The sequence below is a fragment of the Cololabis saira genome, chromosome 13, assembly GCF_033807715.1.
Source record: "Cololabis saira isolate AMF1-May2022 chromosome 13, fColSai1.1, whole genome shotgun sequence".
In the NCBI taxonomy this organism is placed as follows: Eukaryota; Metazoa; Chordata; class Actinopteri; order Beloniformes; family Belonidae; genus Cololabis; species Cololabis saira.
The window spans coordinates 38,906,053-38,925,475 of NC_084599.1; the positions used below are offsets into that span (position 1 = coordinate 38,906,053).

Sequence of the window (19,423 nt, forward strand, 5' to 3'; positions counted from 1 at the left end):
CGTTAGCGGCTCGGTTAGCGGTCCCGTTAGCGGTCAGTTAGCGATTCCGTTAGCGATCCCGTTAGCGGTCCCGTTAGCGGTCCAGTTAGCGATCCCGTTAGCGGTCCAGTTAGCGACCCCGTTAGCGGTTCCGCTAGCGGTTGTTAGCGATCCCGTTAGCGGTCCTGTTAGCGGTTCAGTTAGCGATTCCGTTAGCGATCCCGTTAGCGGTCCCGTTAGCGGTCCAGTTAGCGATCCCGTTAGCGGTCCAGTTAGCGACCCCGTTAGCGGTCCCGTTAGCGGTTCCGCTAGCGGTTGTTAGCGATCCCGTTAGCGGTCCCGTTAGCGGTTCTGTTAGCGGTTCCGTTAGCGGTTGTTAGCGGTCCCGTTAGTGATCCCATTAGCGGCTCGGTTAGCAATCCCGTTAGCGGCTCGGTTAGCGGTCCCGTTAGCGGTTCAGTTAGCGATTCCGTTAGCGATCCCGTTAGCGGTACCGTTAGCAGTCCAGTTAGCGATCCCGTTAGCGGTCCAGTTAGCGACCCCGTTAGCGGTCCCGTTAGCAATCCCATTAGCGGTCCCGTTAGCGGTTCCGCTAGCGGTTGTTAGCGATCCCGTTAACGGTTCTGTTAGCGGTTCTGTTAGCGGTCCCGTTAGCGGTTCTGTTAGCGGTTGTTAGCGGTCCCGTTAGCGATCCCATTAGCGGCTCGGTTAGCGGTCCCGTTAGCGATCCCGTTAGCGATCCCGTTAGCGATCCCGTTAGCGATCCCGTTAGCGGTCCCATTAGCGGTCCCGTTAGCGGTCCCGTTAGCGGTTCCGTTAGCGGTCCCGTTAGTGGTTCCGTTAGCGGTTGTTAGCGGCTCGGTTAGCGATCCCGTTAGCGGCTCGGTTAGCGGTCCCGTTAGCGGTCCCGTTAGCGATCCCGTTAGCGATCCCGTTAGCGATCCCGTTAGCGGTTCAGTTAGCGGTTCTATATTTTCTGTAATAACTTTTGAATGGTTTGACATAGAGAGTCATGGGTGGTGTCATTGGAATCTGTATCGAGTCCTTGACCTTCATGGGTGCAAATAAGCCCCGCGATCATCCGGCAGTAGTCCGTGGCACTTCAAAATTTCCCGGGAATTTTGTCTAGTTAGTGCCACGGCTGCGCCACGTGGCACGCCTCCTCCATTGAGATGCGCAAGCTCAATGGAGGAGGAGTGCCTCGTGCGCAGCACGAGGCACTAATACTATTGCTCAGGCTTATTATTATTTATTATTTATTCCATATTCTTCCGTATAAACTTCGGCGCGTAACTAGTCGCACAGCTTTGAGAAAACTCAAAAAGTAAAAACGTAGAAACGTGCGACTTAATCGGGAATCAATTGGTATGACTTTTATAAGCGATTGGCGTGCACGTTTTTGCGCAACGTGCACAAACGTGCGCTTTTTGCCCCATCCGGAACGCATTGCGTGAACTTTGGGGCCTCACCACTCGCACACCGTTACTCGAAAAATTCTGAACCGATTTAGAAAGTTGTAGGCCCTGAATTTAACTACAGTCCTGTGGATTTTCAGAACGATGGCAATAATAGTTTTTGCACGAAGTGCAAAAACATTTCCAAATTTCCAAACTAATGGGGAAGATTTTCCCATGCATTTCAATGGCGCCATTATAAGCGGATGGGAAAATGTTGAGAAAAAAAAGACAAAATTCACCTTTTTTCCGAGTCACGTATCTTTCTCATACTTGGACGTAGAAACGTCATTCAAACTTCAAAACGGAGGAAAACTTCTCTTCTCTCTCCAAACCCCGGACTGTTTTTTCCTAAAATGTACACTTTTCAAGATATGAGCGCTCAAGCGAGGACTGGAAATCACTTTTTTGTCAAATCTACAGTGCGGTTCTAATTGATCAGAGTGCGAGAGACTTTAAAAAAATGATCATAATTTTTATTTGTAATTCGACCTCACGGCCAAACCGTAAAAGCTAGACAGATCATTTTTGGTCAGAATATAGACATAGGTTTTGTGATTCATAAAATGTGACTTTGACAGGCGTGGTGTGCACAAAATTTGAACGGGGAGACTAACAGCCATGCCAAATCCTGTCTTTTTCTCCATTGACTCCCATAATAAATAACGTTTTCTTCAAAAAAATCTCATTTTTGTTTTCGAATTGCCGTTACTAACACATTTTAAGGAATATCTGAATAAAATTAAGATTGTCAGAATCTTCCTGGTTCTGTCTCTCTCACGATGTCTTTGTTTTTCTGCTAGGAGCTACAGTTTGATTACAAGGTGAAGTTATTTGAGGCTTGTCAAATCCGAAGAACTAGCTGAGTCATTCCAATACAATATACACTACCATACTTCCGGGTCATGTGACCCAGAACTAGTCACATGACCCACTCAATGCAGACTTCATAATACTTTACCTTGGATAATGGAGGAATCTGAACCCTGACCTTACATGATCCCCAGTCCTGCTGGGGACAGGTTCATGGGATATATATGTATATTATTATTATTATACATATAAATATTTACATTTGTATATTATATATACATATTAGCCCCGCCCCTTCTTCTGATTGGCCGATACGTTATAGTCCAATATCTTTTGAATGGTTTGACATAGAGACTCACGGGTGGTATCAAATGACTAAGTATCGAGCCCCTGACCCTCATTGGTGCAAATTAGCCCCGCCCCTTCTTCTGATTGGCTGATACGTTAAAGTCCAATATCTTTTGAATGGTTTGACATACAGAGACATGGGTGGTGTCAAATGACTAAGTATCGAGTCCCTGACCCTCATTGGTGCAAATTAGCCACGCCCCTTCTTCTGATTGGCCGATACGTTATAGTCCAATATCTTTTGAATGGTTTGACATACAGAGACATGGGTGGTGTCAAATGACTAAGTATCGAGTCCCTGACCCTCATTGGTGCAAATTAGCCACGCCCCTTCTTCTGATTGGCTGATACGTTAAAGTCCAATATCTTTTGAATGGTTTGACATACAGAGACATGGGTGGTGTCTAATGACTAAGTATCGAGTCCCTGACCCTCATTGGTGCAAATTAGCCCCGCCCCTTCTTCTGATTGGCTGATACGTTAAAGTCCAATATCTTTTGAATGGTTTGACATACAGAGACATGGGTGGTGTCAAATGACTAAGTATCGAGTCCCTGACCCTCATTGGTGCAAATTAGCCACGCCCCTTCTTCTGATTGGCCGATACGTTATATTCCAATATCTTTTGAATGGTTTAACATACAGAGACATGGGTGGTGTCAAATGACTAAGTATCGAGTCCCTGACCCTCATTGGTGCAAATTAGCCACGCCCCTTCTTCTGATTGGCTGATACGTTAAAGTCCAATATCTTTTGAATGGTTTGACATACAGAGACATGGGTGGTGTCAAATGACTAAGTATCGAGTCCCTGACCCTCATTGGTGCAAATTAGCCACGCCCCTTCTTCTGATTGGCCGATACGTTATAGTCCAATATCTTTTGAATGGTTTGACATAGAGAGTCATGGGTGGTGTCAAATGACAAAGTATCGAGTCCTTGACCTTCATGGGTGCATCCCGCGATCATCCGGCAGTAGTCCGTGGCACTTCAAAATTTCCCGGGAATTTTGGTCTAGTTATTTATTTATTATTCCATATTCTTCCGTATAAACTTCGGCGCGTAACTAGTCCCACAGCTTTGAGAAAACGCGAAAAGTAAAAACGTAGAAACGTGCGGCTTAATCGGGAATCGATTGGTATGACTTTTATTAGCGATTGGCGTGCACGTTTTTGCGCAACGTGCACAAACGTGCGCTTTTTGCCCCATCCGGAACGCATTGCGTGAACTTTGGGGCCTCACCACTCGCACACCGTTACTCGAAAAATTCTGAACCGATTTAGAAAGTTGTAGGCCCTGAATTTAACTACAGTCCTGTGGATTTTCAGAACGATGGCAAGAATAGTTTTTGCACGAAGTGCAAAAACATTTCCAAATTTCCAAACTAATGGGGAAGATTTTCCCATGCATTTCAATGGCGCCATTATAAGCGGATGGGAAAATGTTGAGAAAAAAAATACAAAATTCACCTTTTTTCCAAGTCACGTATCTTTCTCATACTTGGACGTAGAAACGTCATTCAAACTTCAAAACGGAGGAAAACTTCTCTTCTCTCTCCAAACCCCGGACTGTTTTTTCCTAAAATGTACACTTTTCAAGATATGAGCGCTCAAGCGAGGTTTGGAAATCACTTTTTTTCAAATCTAGAGCACGGGAGTCAGTTTGCTAGAGTGTAGTTACACTGAAAAAAAAACATGATTTCTTATTTGTAACTCGAGGTCACGGCCAAACCGTAAAAGGTAGACAGATCATTTTTGGTCAGAATATAGACATAGGTGTTGTGATTTATAAAATGTGACTTTGACAGGCGTGGTGTGCACAAAATTTTAACGGGGGGCCCAACAGACGCGCCAATTCCTGTCTCGCTGTTCATTGACTCCCATGTTAAAAAACATTTTCTTAAAAAAAATCTCATTTTTGTTTTCGAATTGCCGTTACTAACACATTTTAAGGAATATCTGAATGAAAATAAGATTGACAGAATGTTCTGGGTTCTCCGTCTCTCACGATGTTTTCATATTTCTGCTAAGAGCTACGGTTTGACCGCAAGGTGGAGTGATTTCAGGTTTGTCACAACAGAAAATCTAGCTGTCATTCCCGCTCCCTCGGTATCAGGTTCTTGTTGCCCCTAACAACCAGAGCTCAGGTGTACTGATTAGACTGACCCAGACCTGGTCACATGACACAGTCATTACAGACTTCATGTAATATAACCTGGAAAATGGAGGAATCTGAACCCTGACCTTTTGACCTTACATGATCCCCAGTCCTGCTGGGAACAGGTTCATTGGATATATATGTATATTATTATTATTATACATATAAATATTTACATTTGTATATTATATATACATATTAGCCCCGCCCCTTCTTGTGATTGGCCGAAACGTTAAAGTCCAATATCTTTTGAATGGTTTGACATACAGAGGCATGGGTGGTGTCAAATGACTAAGTATCGAGGCCCTGACCCTCATTGGTGCAAATTAGCCACGCCCCTTCTTCTGATTGGCCGATACGTTATAGTCCAATATCTTTTGAATGGTTTGACATACAGAGACATGGGTGGTGTCAAATGACTAACTATCGAGTCCCTGACCCTCATTGGTGCAAATTAGCCACGCCCCTTCTTCTGATTGGCTGATACGTTAAAGTCCAATATCTTTTGAATGGTTTGACATACAGAGACATGGGTGGTGTCAAATGACTAAGTATCGAGTCCCTGACCCTCATTGGTTCAAATTAGCCCCGCCCCTTCTTCTGATTGGCTGATACGTTAAAGTCCAATATCTTTTGAATGGTTTGACATACAGAGACATGGGTGGTGTCAAATGACTAAGTATCGAGTCCCTGACCCTCATTGGTGCAAATTAGCCCCGCCCCTTCTTCTGATTGGCTGATACGTTAAAGTCCAATATCTTTTGAATGGTTTGACATACAGAGACATGGGTGGTGTCAAATGACTAAGTATGGAGTCCCTGACCCTCATTGGTGCAAATTAGCCACGCCCCTTCTTCTGATTGGCCGATACGTTATAGTCCAATATCTTTTGAATGGTTTGACATACAGAGACATGGGTGGTGTCAAATGACTAAGTATCGAGTCCCTGACCCTCATTGGTACAAATTAGCCCCGCCCCTTCTTCTGATTGGCTGATACGTTAAAGTCCAATATCTTTTGAATGGTTTGACATACAGAGACATGGGTGGTGTCAAATGACTAAGTATCGAGTCCCTGACCCTCATTGGTGCAAATTAGCCACGCCCCTTCTTCTGATTGGCTGATACGTTATAGTCCAATATCTTTTAAATGGTTTGACATACAGAGACATGGGTGGTGTCAAATGACTAAGTATCGAGTCCCTGACCCTCATTGGTGCAAATTAGCCACGCCCCTTCTTCTGATTGGCTGATACGTTAAAGTCCAATATCTTTTGAATGGTTTGACATACAGAGACATGGGTGGTGTCAAATGACTAAGTATCGAGTCCCTGACCCTCATTGGTGCAAATTAGCCACGCCCCTTCTTCTGATTGGCCGATACGTTATAGTCCAATATCTTTTGAATGGTTTGACATAGAGAGTCATGGGTGGTGTCAAATGACTAAGTATCGAGTCCTTGACCTTCATGGGTGCATCCCGCGATCATCCGGCAGTAGTCCGTGGCACTTCAAAATTTCCCGGGAATTTTGGTCTAGTTATTTATTATTTATTTATTCCATATTCTTCCGTATAAACTTCGGCGCGTAACTAGTTGCGCAGCTTTGAGAAAACTCAAAAAGTAAAAATGTAGAAACGTGCGCCTTAATCGGGAATCGATTGGTATGACTTTTATTAGCGATTGGCGTGCACGTTTTTGCGCAACGTGCACAAACGTGCACTTTTTGCCCCATCCGGAACGCATTGCGTCAACTTTGGGGCCTCACCACTCGCACACCGTTACTCGAAAAATTATGAACCGATTTAGAAAGTTGTAGGCCCTGAATTTAACTACATTCCTGTGGATTTTCAGAACGATGGCACGAATAGTTTTTGCACGAAGTGCAAAAACATTTCCAAATTTCCAAACTAATGGAGACCATGTATTTGTATGGGGCAGCATTTCACACTGTGTGTGGGATGAGGTTAAAAAAAAAAAAATCACCTTTTTTCTGAGTCACCTATCTTTCTCATACTTGCACGTAGAAAGGTCATTCAAACTTCAAAACGGAGGAAAACTTCTCTTCTCTCTCTAAACCCCGGACTGTTTTTTCCTAAAATGTACACTTATCAAGATATGAGCGCTCAAGCGAGGACTGGAAATCACTTTTTTGTCAAATCTTCAGTGCGGTTCTAATTGATCAGAGTGCGAGAGACTTTAAAAAAATGATCATAATTTTTATTTGTAACTCGACCTCACGGCCAAACCGTAAAAGGTAGACAGATCATTTTTGGTCAGAATATAGACATAGGTTTTGTGATTCATAAAATGTGACTTTGACAGGCGTGGTGTGCACAAAATTTGAACGGGGAGACTAACAGCCATGCCAAATCCTGTCTTTCTCTCCATTGACTCCCATGTTAAATAACGTTTTCTTCAAAAAAATCTCATTTTTGTTTTCGAATTGCCGTTACTAACACATTTTAAGGAATATCTGAATAAAATTAAGATTGTCAGAATCTTCCGGGTTCTGTCTCTCTCACGATGTCTTTGTTTTTCTGCTAGGAGCTACAGTTTGATTACAAGGTGAAGTTATTTGAGGCTTGTCAAATCCGAAGAACTAGCTGAGTCATTCCAATACAATATACACTACCATACTTCCGGGTCATGTGACCCAGAACTAGTCACATGACCCACTCAATGCAGACTTCATAATACTTTACCTTGGATAATGGAGGAATCTGAACCCTGACCTTTTGACCTTACATGATCCCCAGTCCTGCTGGGGACAGGTTCATGGGATATATATGTATATTATTATTATTATACATATAAATATTTACATTTGTATATTATATATACATATTAGCCCCGCCCCTTCTTCTGATTGGCCGATACGTTATAGTCCAATATCTTTTGAATGGTTTGACATAGAGACTCACGGGTGGTATCAAATGACTAAGTATCGAGCCCCTGACACTCATTGGTGCAAATTAGCCCCGCCCCTTCTTCTGATTGGCTGATACGTTAAAGTCCAATATCTTTTGAATGGTTTGACATACAGAGACATGGGTGGTGTCAAATGACTAAGTATCGAGTCCCTGACCCTCATTGGTGCAAATTAGCCACGCCCCTTCTTCTGATTGGCCGATACGTTATAGTCCAATATCTTTTGAATGGTTTGACATACAGAGACATGGGTGGTGTCAAATGACTAAGTATCGAGTCCCTGACCCTCATTGGTGCAAATTAGCCACGCCCCTTCTTCTGATTGGCTGATACGTTAAAGTCCAATATCTTTTGAATGGTTTGACATACAGAGACATGGGTGGTGTCAAATGACTAAGTATCGAGTCCCTGACCCTCATTGGTGCAAATTAGCCCCGCCCCTTCTTCTGATTGGCTGATACGTTAAAGTCCAATATCTTTTGAATGGTTTGACATACAGAGACATGGGTGGTGTCAAATGACTAAGTATGGAGTCCCTCACCCTCATTGGTGCAAATTAGCCACGCCCCTTCTTCTGATTGGCCGATACGTTATAGTCCAATATCTTTTGAATGGTTTGACATACAGAGACATGGGTGGTGTCAAATGACCAAGTATCGAGTCCCTGACCCTCATTGGTGCAAATTAGCCACGCCCCTTCTTCTGATTGGCCGATACGTTATAGTCCAATATCTTTTGAATGGTTTGACATACAGAGACATGGGTGGTGTCAAATGACCAAGTATCGAGTCCCTGACCCTCATTGGTGCAAATTAGCCACGCCCCTTCTTCTGATTGGCCGATACGTTATAGTCCAATATCTTTTGAATGGTTTGACATAGAGAGTCATGGGTGGTATCAAATGTCCTTGACCTTCATGGGTGCATCCCGCGATCATCTGGCAGTAGTCCGTGGCACTTCAAAATTTCCCGGGAATTTTGGTCTAGTTATTATTATTATTTTTCTTCTGACAAAGTGATGGCCTTTTTGCCCCCCTAAACGTGCCCAAAAAGTCACCAAATTTTGCACCCAAGTCAGGCCTGGCGAAAAATTTGATATTTAATGGTTTGCATTAATGGGCGTGGCAAAATGGCTCAACAGCGCCCCCTAGAAAACTTTGTGCCTCAAGCCCCACGATACGGTTTGACGTACATGCACGAAAATCGGTACACACCTGTATCATGTCGCAACTTAAAGAAATGTCTCTTGGCGTCATGCCCGAAACCGAACCGGATGTCGGCCATTTTGAATTAATCGTGTCATTTTGGCGAAATTTATGCCATTCCTTCGGCAGTTAATACGGCCCGAACCGTAACGTGCACCCAGGTGTGTTATACATAAAAATGTGCGTCTCCATCCTCCGACACCACGCATTACTTTTCTCTTTCAAAAGCGTTACCGTGGCGACGCTAGACGCCAAAAAGCGCGCCTCCCCTTCATCTGATTGGTTCAGACAGAAAAAACTTTGCGCCTCAAGCCCCATAATACGGTTTGACGTACATGAACGAAAATCGGTACACACCTGTATCATGTCGCAACTTAAAGAAAAGTCTCTTGGTGCCATGGCCGAAACCGAACAGGAAGTCGGCCATTTTGAACATTCTGAATTAATCACGTAATTTTGGAGCAATATGAGCCATTCCTTCGAGAATTAATTCAGCCCGAACCGTTTCGTAAACCCAGATGTGTTATACATCAAAATGTGCGTCTCCATCCTGCGACTACGCGCATTACTTTTCTCTTTCAAAAGTGTTACCGTGGCGACGCTAGACGCCATCAAGCGCACCCCCCCTTCATCTGATTAGTCCATATTTGATAGTTCTCCAAAAGGCACCAAATTTTGCATGCAAGCTAGGCCTGGTGATAAATTTGATATTACATGGTTTGCATTAATGGCCGTGGTAAAATGGCTCAACAGCGCCCCCCGGAAAACTTTTCTCTGCCATAACTTTTGAATGGTTTGACATAGGAAGTTGTGGGTGGTGTCATGGGACTCTGTAATGAGTCCTTAAGCTTCGTTGGCCTTAATTAGCCCCGCCCCTTCTTCTGATTGGTTGTCCCTTTTTTCTGCTATAACTTTTGAATGGTTTGACATAGAGACTCGTGGGTGGTGTCTTTTCTGATATGCTTATGGGGGGCGGTGGCCGTGAGTGCGAGGGCCCGTTCATCGCTGCTTGCAGCTTTAATTATTGTTGTTATTATTGTTATTATTATTATTATAGAGAACTGGGAGTGGGTGGAGCCATCTCAGACTAATATAACGCCGTCTAGAGGTCCAAAGAAGTTAAAAAGCTTCAAACCAGGAATTCATACACCTATGAGTATAAAACTGAGAAATGAAAGATGAACTGTGCTTTTATCTGCAGTTCCTCTACTGACCACCAGCGTCCGGATCCACTTGTCTCCATGTTTAGGTTTCACCTCCAGCTGTTGGAGGGAGTTTTTATTAGGGCTGAACAATTATGTGATAAAACAAGATTTTCTAACCGCAAAGGCGATTTGACCAGTCACGTGATCTGGTCACGTAATGTGCGAGTGAGCAGAGCGGGAAGAGCAGAGTCGGCAGGGAAACAGTCAACAGTGCCGCGTAACCTAAATCTACCATGGCCTCAGTGTTAGGGCTCGGCCTGGTGCGGCTTTCCTCTGCGGAGGAAATATATGAGGAAATATATGAGCGCGGAGTCGGCGTGGTGAGGAGCACGAGCCGGGCGCCGGCGGACAGTGGAGTCGCTGTGAGCCACACCTGCAGCTCGTCAGCTCATCAGGAAGAGAGTTTAAAGAACGGGCTGCCAGTTGTTCAGTGCTGGTTCATTTTGTTAACTCTCAGCTTTGTTGGTTTGTTTGTTAGTTTGCTGGTGGTTTTTTTTTTCTCCCTGTGATTTTTGAGTTTAACCCGGTTTGGTGTCGTGTGATTGAGTTCAGAGAACGACCCATAACATTCGTGTGTTCAGACGTGTGTAGACGTGTTAAAGAGGTAAAGCCACAGATTTGTTTTCTTTATTGTTGTAATCTGTGCTTTAAATAAATCTGACATTGTTTATTATAAAACAGACTGATTTATTGCTTGTGTAGTTGAAAAATACATGAGAACAGGACCTTGAAAAAATAATTGCATATTAAATCACAATCGCAATATTGAGGAAAAAAATCGCAATTAGATTATTTTCAAAAATCGTTCAGCCCTAGTTTCTATGAACCTCAGGTGGTGGAGCGGGTTGTCCAATGATCCAAGGATTGGTGGTTTGAACCCCCCACAGTGAGGCATCGCTGGTGTGTGAATGTCCCAGTCGGTCGGAGAGTATTGGCCTCCACGTCTCTGCCAGGCAGCTGTGGCTCCTCCCCCAGTCACCACCACCAATAAAGATCTGATCCATTATCATCATCAGGAGGTGTGAATCAGGACCTAACAGGTCCACCGGTACCGGCTGTATATCAGGCCATCGTTGGGACACCGCGGGTCCTAGTGCTAGCCGTTTCAGCGGTAGCAGCCCTCGTTGTTTCCGTAGCAACACTTGATTCAATCAGAGTGAATCTGATATTAATGAGGTCACCTGACATAAGGTGGACGTGTCCAGCTGATTTCAGGTCTGCCTGCTCCACCTATCAGCAACGTGCACTCAAAACCTCAAAAACCCCTGGATGTAACGGAGGGTGTGAAGATGAGGTTATTTTTATCCATGTTTATGTTACTAATCCATCAGCTGATTTTAATATTACACAGGTTTCTTCTTTGTGATCAAATGAAGAAGTTATTTTAGCTGTTCCTCCCATCGTTGCAGCGCGGTGCTGCCTGGTTCGTGTTACCAGCCCCGTCCTGACCCGGTGACATCAGAGTCCGGAGGTGGTTCTGGTCTGTGTAGAGACGGAGAGAGAGTCTGGGTTCCAGACCGGGGTTGGGTTTTAGGTTTGGGATCGGCGTTGGGCTGAATAAAAAGCCATTAAAGTCCTGGTTTGCCTCAGAGCTCATGTTTGAGTTCCTTTGTTCTCCGGTTTGACCCGCAGAGATGTTTTATTCATGGTTCTGCTCTGAACCCGGTGCATTCGTTCCGCACACGCAGATGCAGAGTAATTAAGTGTCATTTAAAACAAACTCCGTCCCTGCTGGGAGCCTTTCAGTCCAAACGAGCCACAATTTGGGAAATGTTTTCCAGCTTGGAGGGCAAATTAGGTCCAGACAGAGCAGAATGAAAGCAGTCTGAGTGGGTTTTGGACCCACTTTCACTCCACATGACGGCCCGTGCTGGTTAGGCCGCCGGGCCCTTGATGTCGGGTTCAGACGGCGATCTTTGAGGGTGATTAGATGGTAATTGTGGCAGATATCAGGTCATCAGAGAGGAGAATCCAAATGTGGACTGCTGCCTCATCTGCTGATGTCAGATAAACGGGTCGCTAAGCCCCGCCCCCTCACTTACAGGTCGTTAAGCCCCGCCCCCTCACTTACAGGCGCTAACGCTGGAGTTAGACACAACAGAACCGCTGCTGGGGATTAACGTTAGTTAACTAGTTAAAGTCTGTGTTTCTACGTCACCATTGTGATTAAATACATTAACGTTAGCAGGGTTAATATCAATGACTGCGTTTCCATGCATCAATAACCCTTTTAAAACCCGAATATTGGCAATAACCCGAATTTGCACGGCCATGTAAACACCAATAACCCCTTTGAATAACCTGAATTTGGGTTACTCCTTTTAAAACCCGAATATTCGGTCATGTAAACGCCAAATGGAATATCCCCATCAAACGGAACAGGAATTTGTTTTCTGTGCATGCTCTGTTCACAAGGAATCCTGGTCTTTTGAGTCCAGGAAATTCTTATAAACACGGAGAAACCAAGACCAGGAGGAGACTAATCACTTCATAAATGTAATGAAGGATATGAACATTTCTGCATTTGTAGACGGTAGAAAGTATGTGGATACAAGAAGGTGAGAGAAAAGTTGCGCGAAGCAGCATTTGTTTTGAATTTGGATACAGGAAGAAGAAGCGGAAATTAGGGGAATTGCGTCATGACGTTTGATCAGATATCCCAAATGATTAATTACCATGGAAACGGAATATTCCGAATGTTTCAGTAACCGGAATATTAGCAATAACCCGAATTTTGACTGCATGTAAACGCAGTCATTATCTCAGTACAAATGTTATTTTTTGGTACAAACCCCATAAAACTGATGAGTTCAGGACCTTTCTGAGTTTTTTCTAGTGGATCTGAAAACTGCAGATGTCTGAGTTCTGGTCCCTGTGGAACTGATACTCAACAGCCATTGGCTCAGCCGTGTTTGAGGGGCGGGGCTTACTGACAGGTCAGTTTAGAACATCCGCTGTTCATCGTAGAAACAGGAGACCAGCTTATGAAGCTCTGGGAGAGAAATGTTGACCTGTTCTCGCTGGACACGCCCACCTCAGTCACCACGGTTACCATCAAAGCTAGTCTGGCTTCATTTCGGCTAACCTACGACGCTAGCTACGGTGCAATCGTCCTAATTTCAGATGTCGGTACCAAAACGAGATCCGCTGCCAGAGCTGAAAGGATGAAGCTCAGCACTAAACCTGAAGACAACTGTCAATCAAATCAATCAAATGACCCCTGCCCCATTTGTGCTCTATACGTACAAGGTAATGTAATTATAATTTTTTTTAAAAGATTTTGTGATGTTTCGTGGGACTGGAACCTGTAACTAGCGCCGCTCGGCCCCGAGCTCACAGGGGTCCATATTAACGTAAAAACACTTACAGGACTGTCTCAGAAAATTAGAATATTGTGATTTTCTGTAATGCAATTACAAAAACAAAAATGTCATACATTCTGGATTCATTACAAATCAACTGAAATATTGCAAGCCTTTTATTATTTTAATATTGCTGATCATGGCTTACAGTTTAAGAAAACTCAAATATCGTATCTCAAAAAATTTGAATATTCTGGGAATCTTAATCTTAAACTGTAAACCATAATCAGCAATATTAAAATAATAAAAGGATTGCAATATTTCAGTTGATTTGTGATGAATCCAGAATGTATGACATTTTTGTTTTTTTAATTGCATTACAGAAAATAAAGAGCTTTATCACAATATTCAAATTTTCTGAGACAGTCCTGTAATTCTATTTATGGCACCGCACTTTTAATTTTTTATTTCTATTTTTGTTTTTATTTTATCTTTACTTTTTTACTTTTTTATCTTTATATGGGTGTTTGGATTTTGGAGTGTTTGATTTGTACATGACAGTGCTGAGTGAGTGAGATGGAGATGTCAGTTTCCCAAAGGGATTAATAAAGTCGTCTGAATCTGAGTCTGAACTTGTGAGGCGGGTGGACCCAGACGGTGCTCCAGGAACCGGACCCGGGCGTGCGGTACTCACAGATGTAGTAGTACTCGTGTCCCGGCCGGAACTCGAAGCCCAGGCTGAAGGGCGTGAAAAGCTGGAACTTCTCGGAGAACTTGAGCGGCCCGCCGGGGCTCTGCGGCCGGTTGCACTCCCAGCGCTTGAAGCCCTTGCGGTGGTGGTCGCAGGTGGTGTAGCCGTCGTAGTTCACCATGTACAGCACGTAGTGCTCCATGCGCTCGGCCGACTCCGCCCCCTCGTAGTGGGGGCAGTAGATGTCCAGGTAGTCGTTGATGGCCACCTCCACCGTGTAGTCGCCCCGGAAGAACCTGAAACAGAGGAGGCCGTGAGTTTCTCCTGGAGAAGAAGCTGCAACAACTGTCACCGCTGCGGGTGTCGGTTCTGGTCCTGGTGTCAACAGCTGCTAGGGGTGTAACCAGTACTGGAGTTGAGGGGGGGATGAAATAAATAAAAACGGTCCAAATCATCCCCCCCAGTAAAACTGCCATCCCCCCTTTCCATCCCTTATGTCATTTCATCAATGAATGTGGTTTTACTGCTATTTCAACATTTAGAATCATCACCAGAAAAATAACACCAGAAAAATAACTTATTTGACCATTTTCACCTGTGTAAAGTAAATTTTCACTTGAAATAAGTAGAAAAATCTGCCAGTGGGACAAGATTTATCTTCTCATTACAAGCAAAAAAATCTTGTTCCACTGGCAGATTTTTCTACTTATTTCAAGTGAAAATCTACTTGAAACAGATGAAAATTCTTGTTTTTTCCAGTGATGAGTCTTGTTTTAAGTGTAATGAGATTTTTTTTACTAAAATGAGACATTTTAACTAGAAATAAGACAAATATTCTTGTTAAGATTTAGAGTTTTTGCAGTGATCCATTTTACTTATCCTGTGAAGGACAGAGTCATATTGATAAGTTCAGAAAAGTGTTTTTTATTGTTGTGTTTTGATGTATTTGATGTAAGCCCAGTGGATATTTAAAGCTTACAGAAGGCTGCATTTAACTGCTGCTATGTCATTCCTGCAGTATTTCTGCAGGTGTTTTGGTCACTGCTATTATTTGTAATATATTATATTATTTGTAATCAGCACAAATTATCTGTCCCCATATGATAAAATCCACCATCCCCCCTGATTTTTTTTTACAACTCGAGTACTGGGTGTAACGCTACACTAATCTCAGGATACGGTACGATACACGATATTGAGGTCACGATAACGATACAATACGATATTATAGCAGTATTTTTTTAAAAACCTTGAATGAGGAACAAATGACTGGAAAAAATTGTCTTTTATTTGAAAGACAGAAAATACAAAACAATACTGTGCATTTGCTCTATTGTTACAGTTTGTAATGCTTTATAACTGTTTAAGTTTTAAAGAGAAAGCCAGGCCAACCATTTTCCACAAACTGAACTTAAAGTAAATGTCAGGTTTACATTATGCATCTTCAGTTTCATACAAGTACAAATATTTTGCCGCAAACTGAATAGTTTCTCTCATGTATGACTTGACTTTTTTCTTTTCCAGAAATTTAACAACTAAAATTAAATAAATAAATAAACTATGAACAGTCCCAAACTCCAAATGCAACATGACTGTTATTGATCTTCTGCCAGAGCTTAGAGCTTCAGCCACATGCTCCCAGCCTTCGGCCGTAAGGTGAACCCCGGTATCGTTTCATCCAGCTCCCACCCCGCTACACTGGAACTCAGCAGAAGTTGTCCCCGTGTTTATCCTACTCACGACCTGAAAAAGGTTTAATTTAATAACGTAAGGCTTAACTCTACACCAGCCTTACATAAGTAAAAGTTCAGAGCTCAAAACCCCCCAAGAGTCCCGTAATCGGGACCGCAAAACGGTACTAGTTTCTCCTAGGTGTAGTCAGATTTTGGTCCGCGTGTCGAGGCGCGGTCGTCACGTGATCCCGCTGCACCAATAGGATGCAGTTACTAGAAAACACAATATATTAATTAATATTATATATATAATTAATAACCCAATATCGCGCTACAGTTTGTCACCTCCACGACACGTATCGTGACGTTTTTGTATCGCGAAATTTCGTGGCACGATATATTGTTACACCCCGACCAGCTGCCCTTTATTTCTTAAAGTGCTTCATTAAATAAACGCAGCTCGGCTACCACATTTTAATTTCTGTGAAATAGTGATGCACCAAAATGAAAATTTGTGGCCGAAACCGAAACTAATAATAAACACTTGGCCGAATACCGAATAACATACCGAACATGGTTCTTCGCAGTTTTTCCATTTATTTTGCCAATTTTTTCACCATTGCATATATCAACTGGACATTTCCCAGCATTTTTTAAAATATTACAGCAGACATTATACCAACAAAGCACAATAACTTACATTAGGCCTGTAACTGACTGCTGAAAAATTGTAACATAGGCCTTGAAAACAAAAAAAAATGCATTAAAGTGCATTGTAAAAAAAAAAGTGAAAAAGAAGTGGATAAAACAAAATAAAGAAAAATTATTATTAATATGGGAAAGGGATTGATTTCCTTTTTATTTATTTTGTTTTATCCACTTCTTTTGCGTCATCTAAACACGCCGTTTTTTTATTGTTCGTTTTTTTCCCCACTTATTCCACCGAACACCGAAAGTGTTTTTTTACTATTTTCGGCCAAACAATTTCGGTTACCGAACATTCGCTGCATCATTACTGTGAAATACAACCTCCCGACCTTTGTGGCTCTTTTAGTTGCAGTGATTACAGGTAAGGATGATGACTGACGGAGGTCCAGGTGGAGGAAAAACACATGGAAACATTTGAGGGCCGACGCTACAAACGTCGGAGATTTAACCCCCAACCTCATTACGGTAAGGAACTGTCACAGGTTCATCTCCCTGATGATGACAGGAAGCAGGAGAGCGAAGCGGGAAATGAAGAGCTTCCTGGTGTCACGGTGCTGTCAGCGCTAAGCGTTTTCAGGCCTGTCGGTCAGCGCCGAAGCCCCGACACATGGAAACCATTGATCACGGCCCGTCCGCCTGCGTTTCCCTCCAACCCCCCCGAGGCTTCAATTAATCAAAGCTAACTGTTTATCGGAGCGTCGTGGTGTTTACAACAGGGACCAGCTGGACCCGCCTCGCCGCCGCTCCCACCACTGCTAAAAACTGCTTTTACACTTATTTGCAATTAATTCATTAATTAATCTCTGAATCTGGAGCGCGACTCGTTAACGTCACCGTCTTCAGGTCCCAAGTTTACAAACAGAAGAACCTGGCGGGCCCAGAATCTGCAGATGTGGGCCGGGTCCGGGCCAAAGACGTCTGCTTGTCTCGTCCAGGTGGGTGGTTTAAACATTTCTGTCATGATGCTCGCCCTCAGGGACTATTTATCTCTAATTGGGAAACATTCTTGTGTCTCAGCAAATGTTAACGCTCCAAGTCTGAGCAGAAACAGCCCTGCGGCTAGTGCAGCGTGAGTGCTGGATACACAGTGGTTTCCCTCTCAGAGCGGTTCTGGGAGCGGTTCTGGGTCGGTCTGAGGACGTCAGGAGCTTAGCAGAGCAGCTCTGCTCGCAAAGACGCTCATGAGGAACTTCATTTGTATCTAAAACTATGGAAAAGGTCGTTGCAGCCCGTTATGTGACCATCTGTGTAGAAATAATCGATTTGAAGTGTTTCAGTGCGGGTTCAGAATGCATCATAGCACAGAGTAGGGATGGGCGGTATGGACATGGAAAATGTATCACGATAATTTCTGGCATTTATCCCGATAACGATAAAAATGACGACCAAAAAAAATACCAATTCAACTCCACCTTTGTAACTATAAATCTATCACCACATTCAGTCTTTGGAGCCAAAACACTGCTCTAAAAGATACTAAATACTACTAAACTACACCAATTAAATTGAATTAATAAAAACAATTAAATGAGTTACACCTGCAAAACTGGAATGACTCAGATCCGCCATGTTTGTTACACAAAAACCTCAACGGGAATTTATCTTTCTTTCTTTCTTTCTTTCTTTCTTTCTTTCTTTCTTTCTTTCTTTCTTTCTTTCTTTCTTTCTTTCTTTCTTTCTGGCTCATTTACTTCCTTCCTTCCTTCCTTCCTTCCTTCCTTCCTTCCTTCCTTCCTTCCTTCCTTCCTTCCTTCCTTCCTTCCTTCACATACGTTTTACAGCGAGATGACAAACTCTTACCGTGGGGAATGTTTTTGACGGTTTATCGTGAACGGTAAAATATCACCCATTCCTAGCACAGAGACAGCACTGGTTCGGGTCACGAATGACCTTGTTATGGCCTCAGATAAGGGATTAGTGTAGGGCTGCAACGATTCGTCGACGTTGTCGACAATGAATTCCATTGTCGCCAGACGTGTTTTTCCAACGGAGTGAAGCGTCTCACACAATACAATCTCTGCCGAGAGTCGCGCAGCACGTTAGCGTCTCAGCAGCTGCGGGTAATAAAACTTCAAAAGTTCTGGAGCGTTTTAGCCTCGATACGGTGAATAAAAAGATACTTGCAAGGTTTGCAAAGCTGACCTTGGTTTTCACGGGAGCACGTCGGTAACGCATTTGAAGAGAAAGCACGTCGGAGTGTTGAACGAAACGGACTCGCCTTGGTAAAATATTAAGCCTATTTTCATTTGTTAAATTAATTTGTTTCATTCGTTAACTTTTTTATTTCATGTTATTTATTAGTGTTATTTGAGCCACTCACAGCTACTCTCGTTGCTAAAACCTCAATAACATAATTGATGCAGCGTGAAAGGCAAAAAAGCTTGTGTGATGATGACGATGGATTTACATCTGACTTTCAGTCAGGTGCCTATGAACTGTCAATTATCCATCAAGCTCCACAATGATCATGTTAACATTAAATCAGATAGATTTGTCTGGACTTTTCTCTTGCGGGACGGGAGAAGACACTAAATCAATGCATCTCTATTATTGTGCGCCGTGCGGGCATGAATTCTCAGAGTTTTGCGGATGCGGGAGCAGGATGAAGGAAACAGTCCCGCTATAGCAGGATGAAGGAAACAGTCCCGCTACAGCAGGGCTCTAGTGCATCTAGTGCATCTTTCTTGTATGTATTATAATTTGCCACATAATTAAAGCAACCTCATACTAAATTTAAAGAAAATTACTAATTATCCGATTAGTTGACTAATCGTTTCAATAGTCGGTGACTAGTCGACTATTAAAATAGTTGCAGCCCTAGATTAGTGTCCGTACTGGTTCTACTGGACCTCAGCGCTGCACGGGTTAGAGCAGGTTGTTGGGATTAAAGGGACAGTTTGTTCATGTCCATGAGGTTTCTTCAGAACAGTCGAGCGTATGTTATGGTGTCCCGCAGGGTTCA

The 19,423-nt window shown here is 43.2% G+C and overlaps 1 protein-coding gene across 1 annotated transcript in view; it reads right to left on the reverse strand.

Moving 5' to 3' along the window:
* The window catches only part of LOC133457906 (ephrin-A2-like), a 131,768-nt gene that overhangs the window by 16,103 nt on the left and 96,242 nt on the right, over nt 1-19,423 (reverse strand). Inside the window, exon 2 of the mRNA XM_061737286.1 lies at nt 14,084-14,376. Coding sequence (XP_061593270.1) covers nt 14,084-14,376 — 293 coding nt within the window. The remainder of the gene's footprint in view (nt 1-14,083; nt 14,377-19,423) is intronic.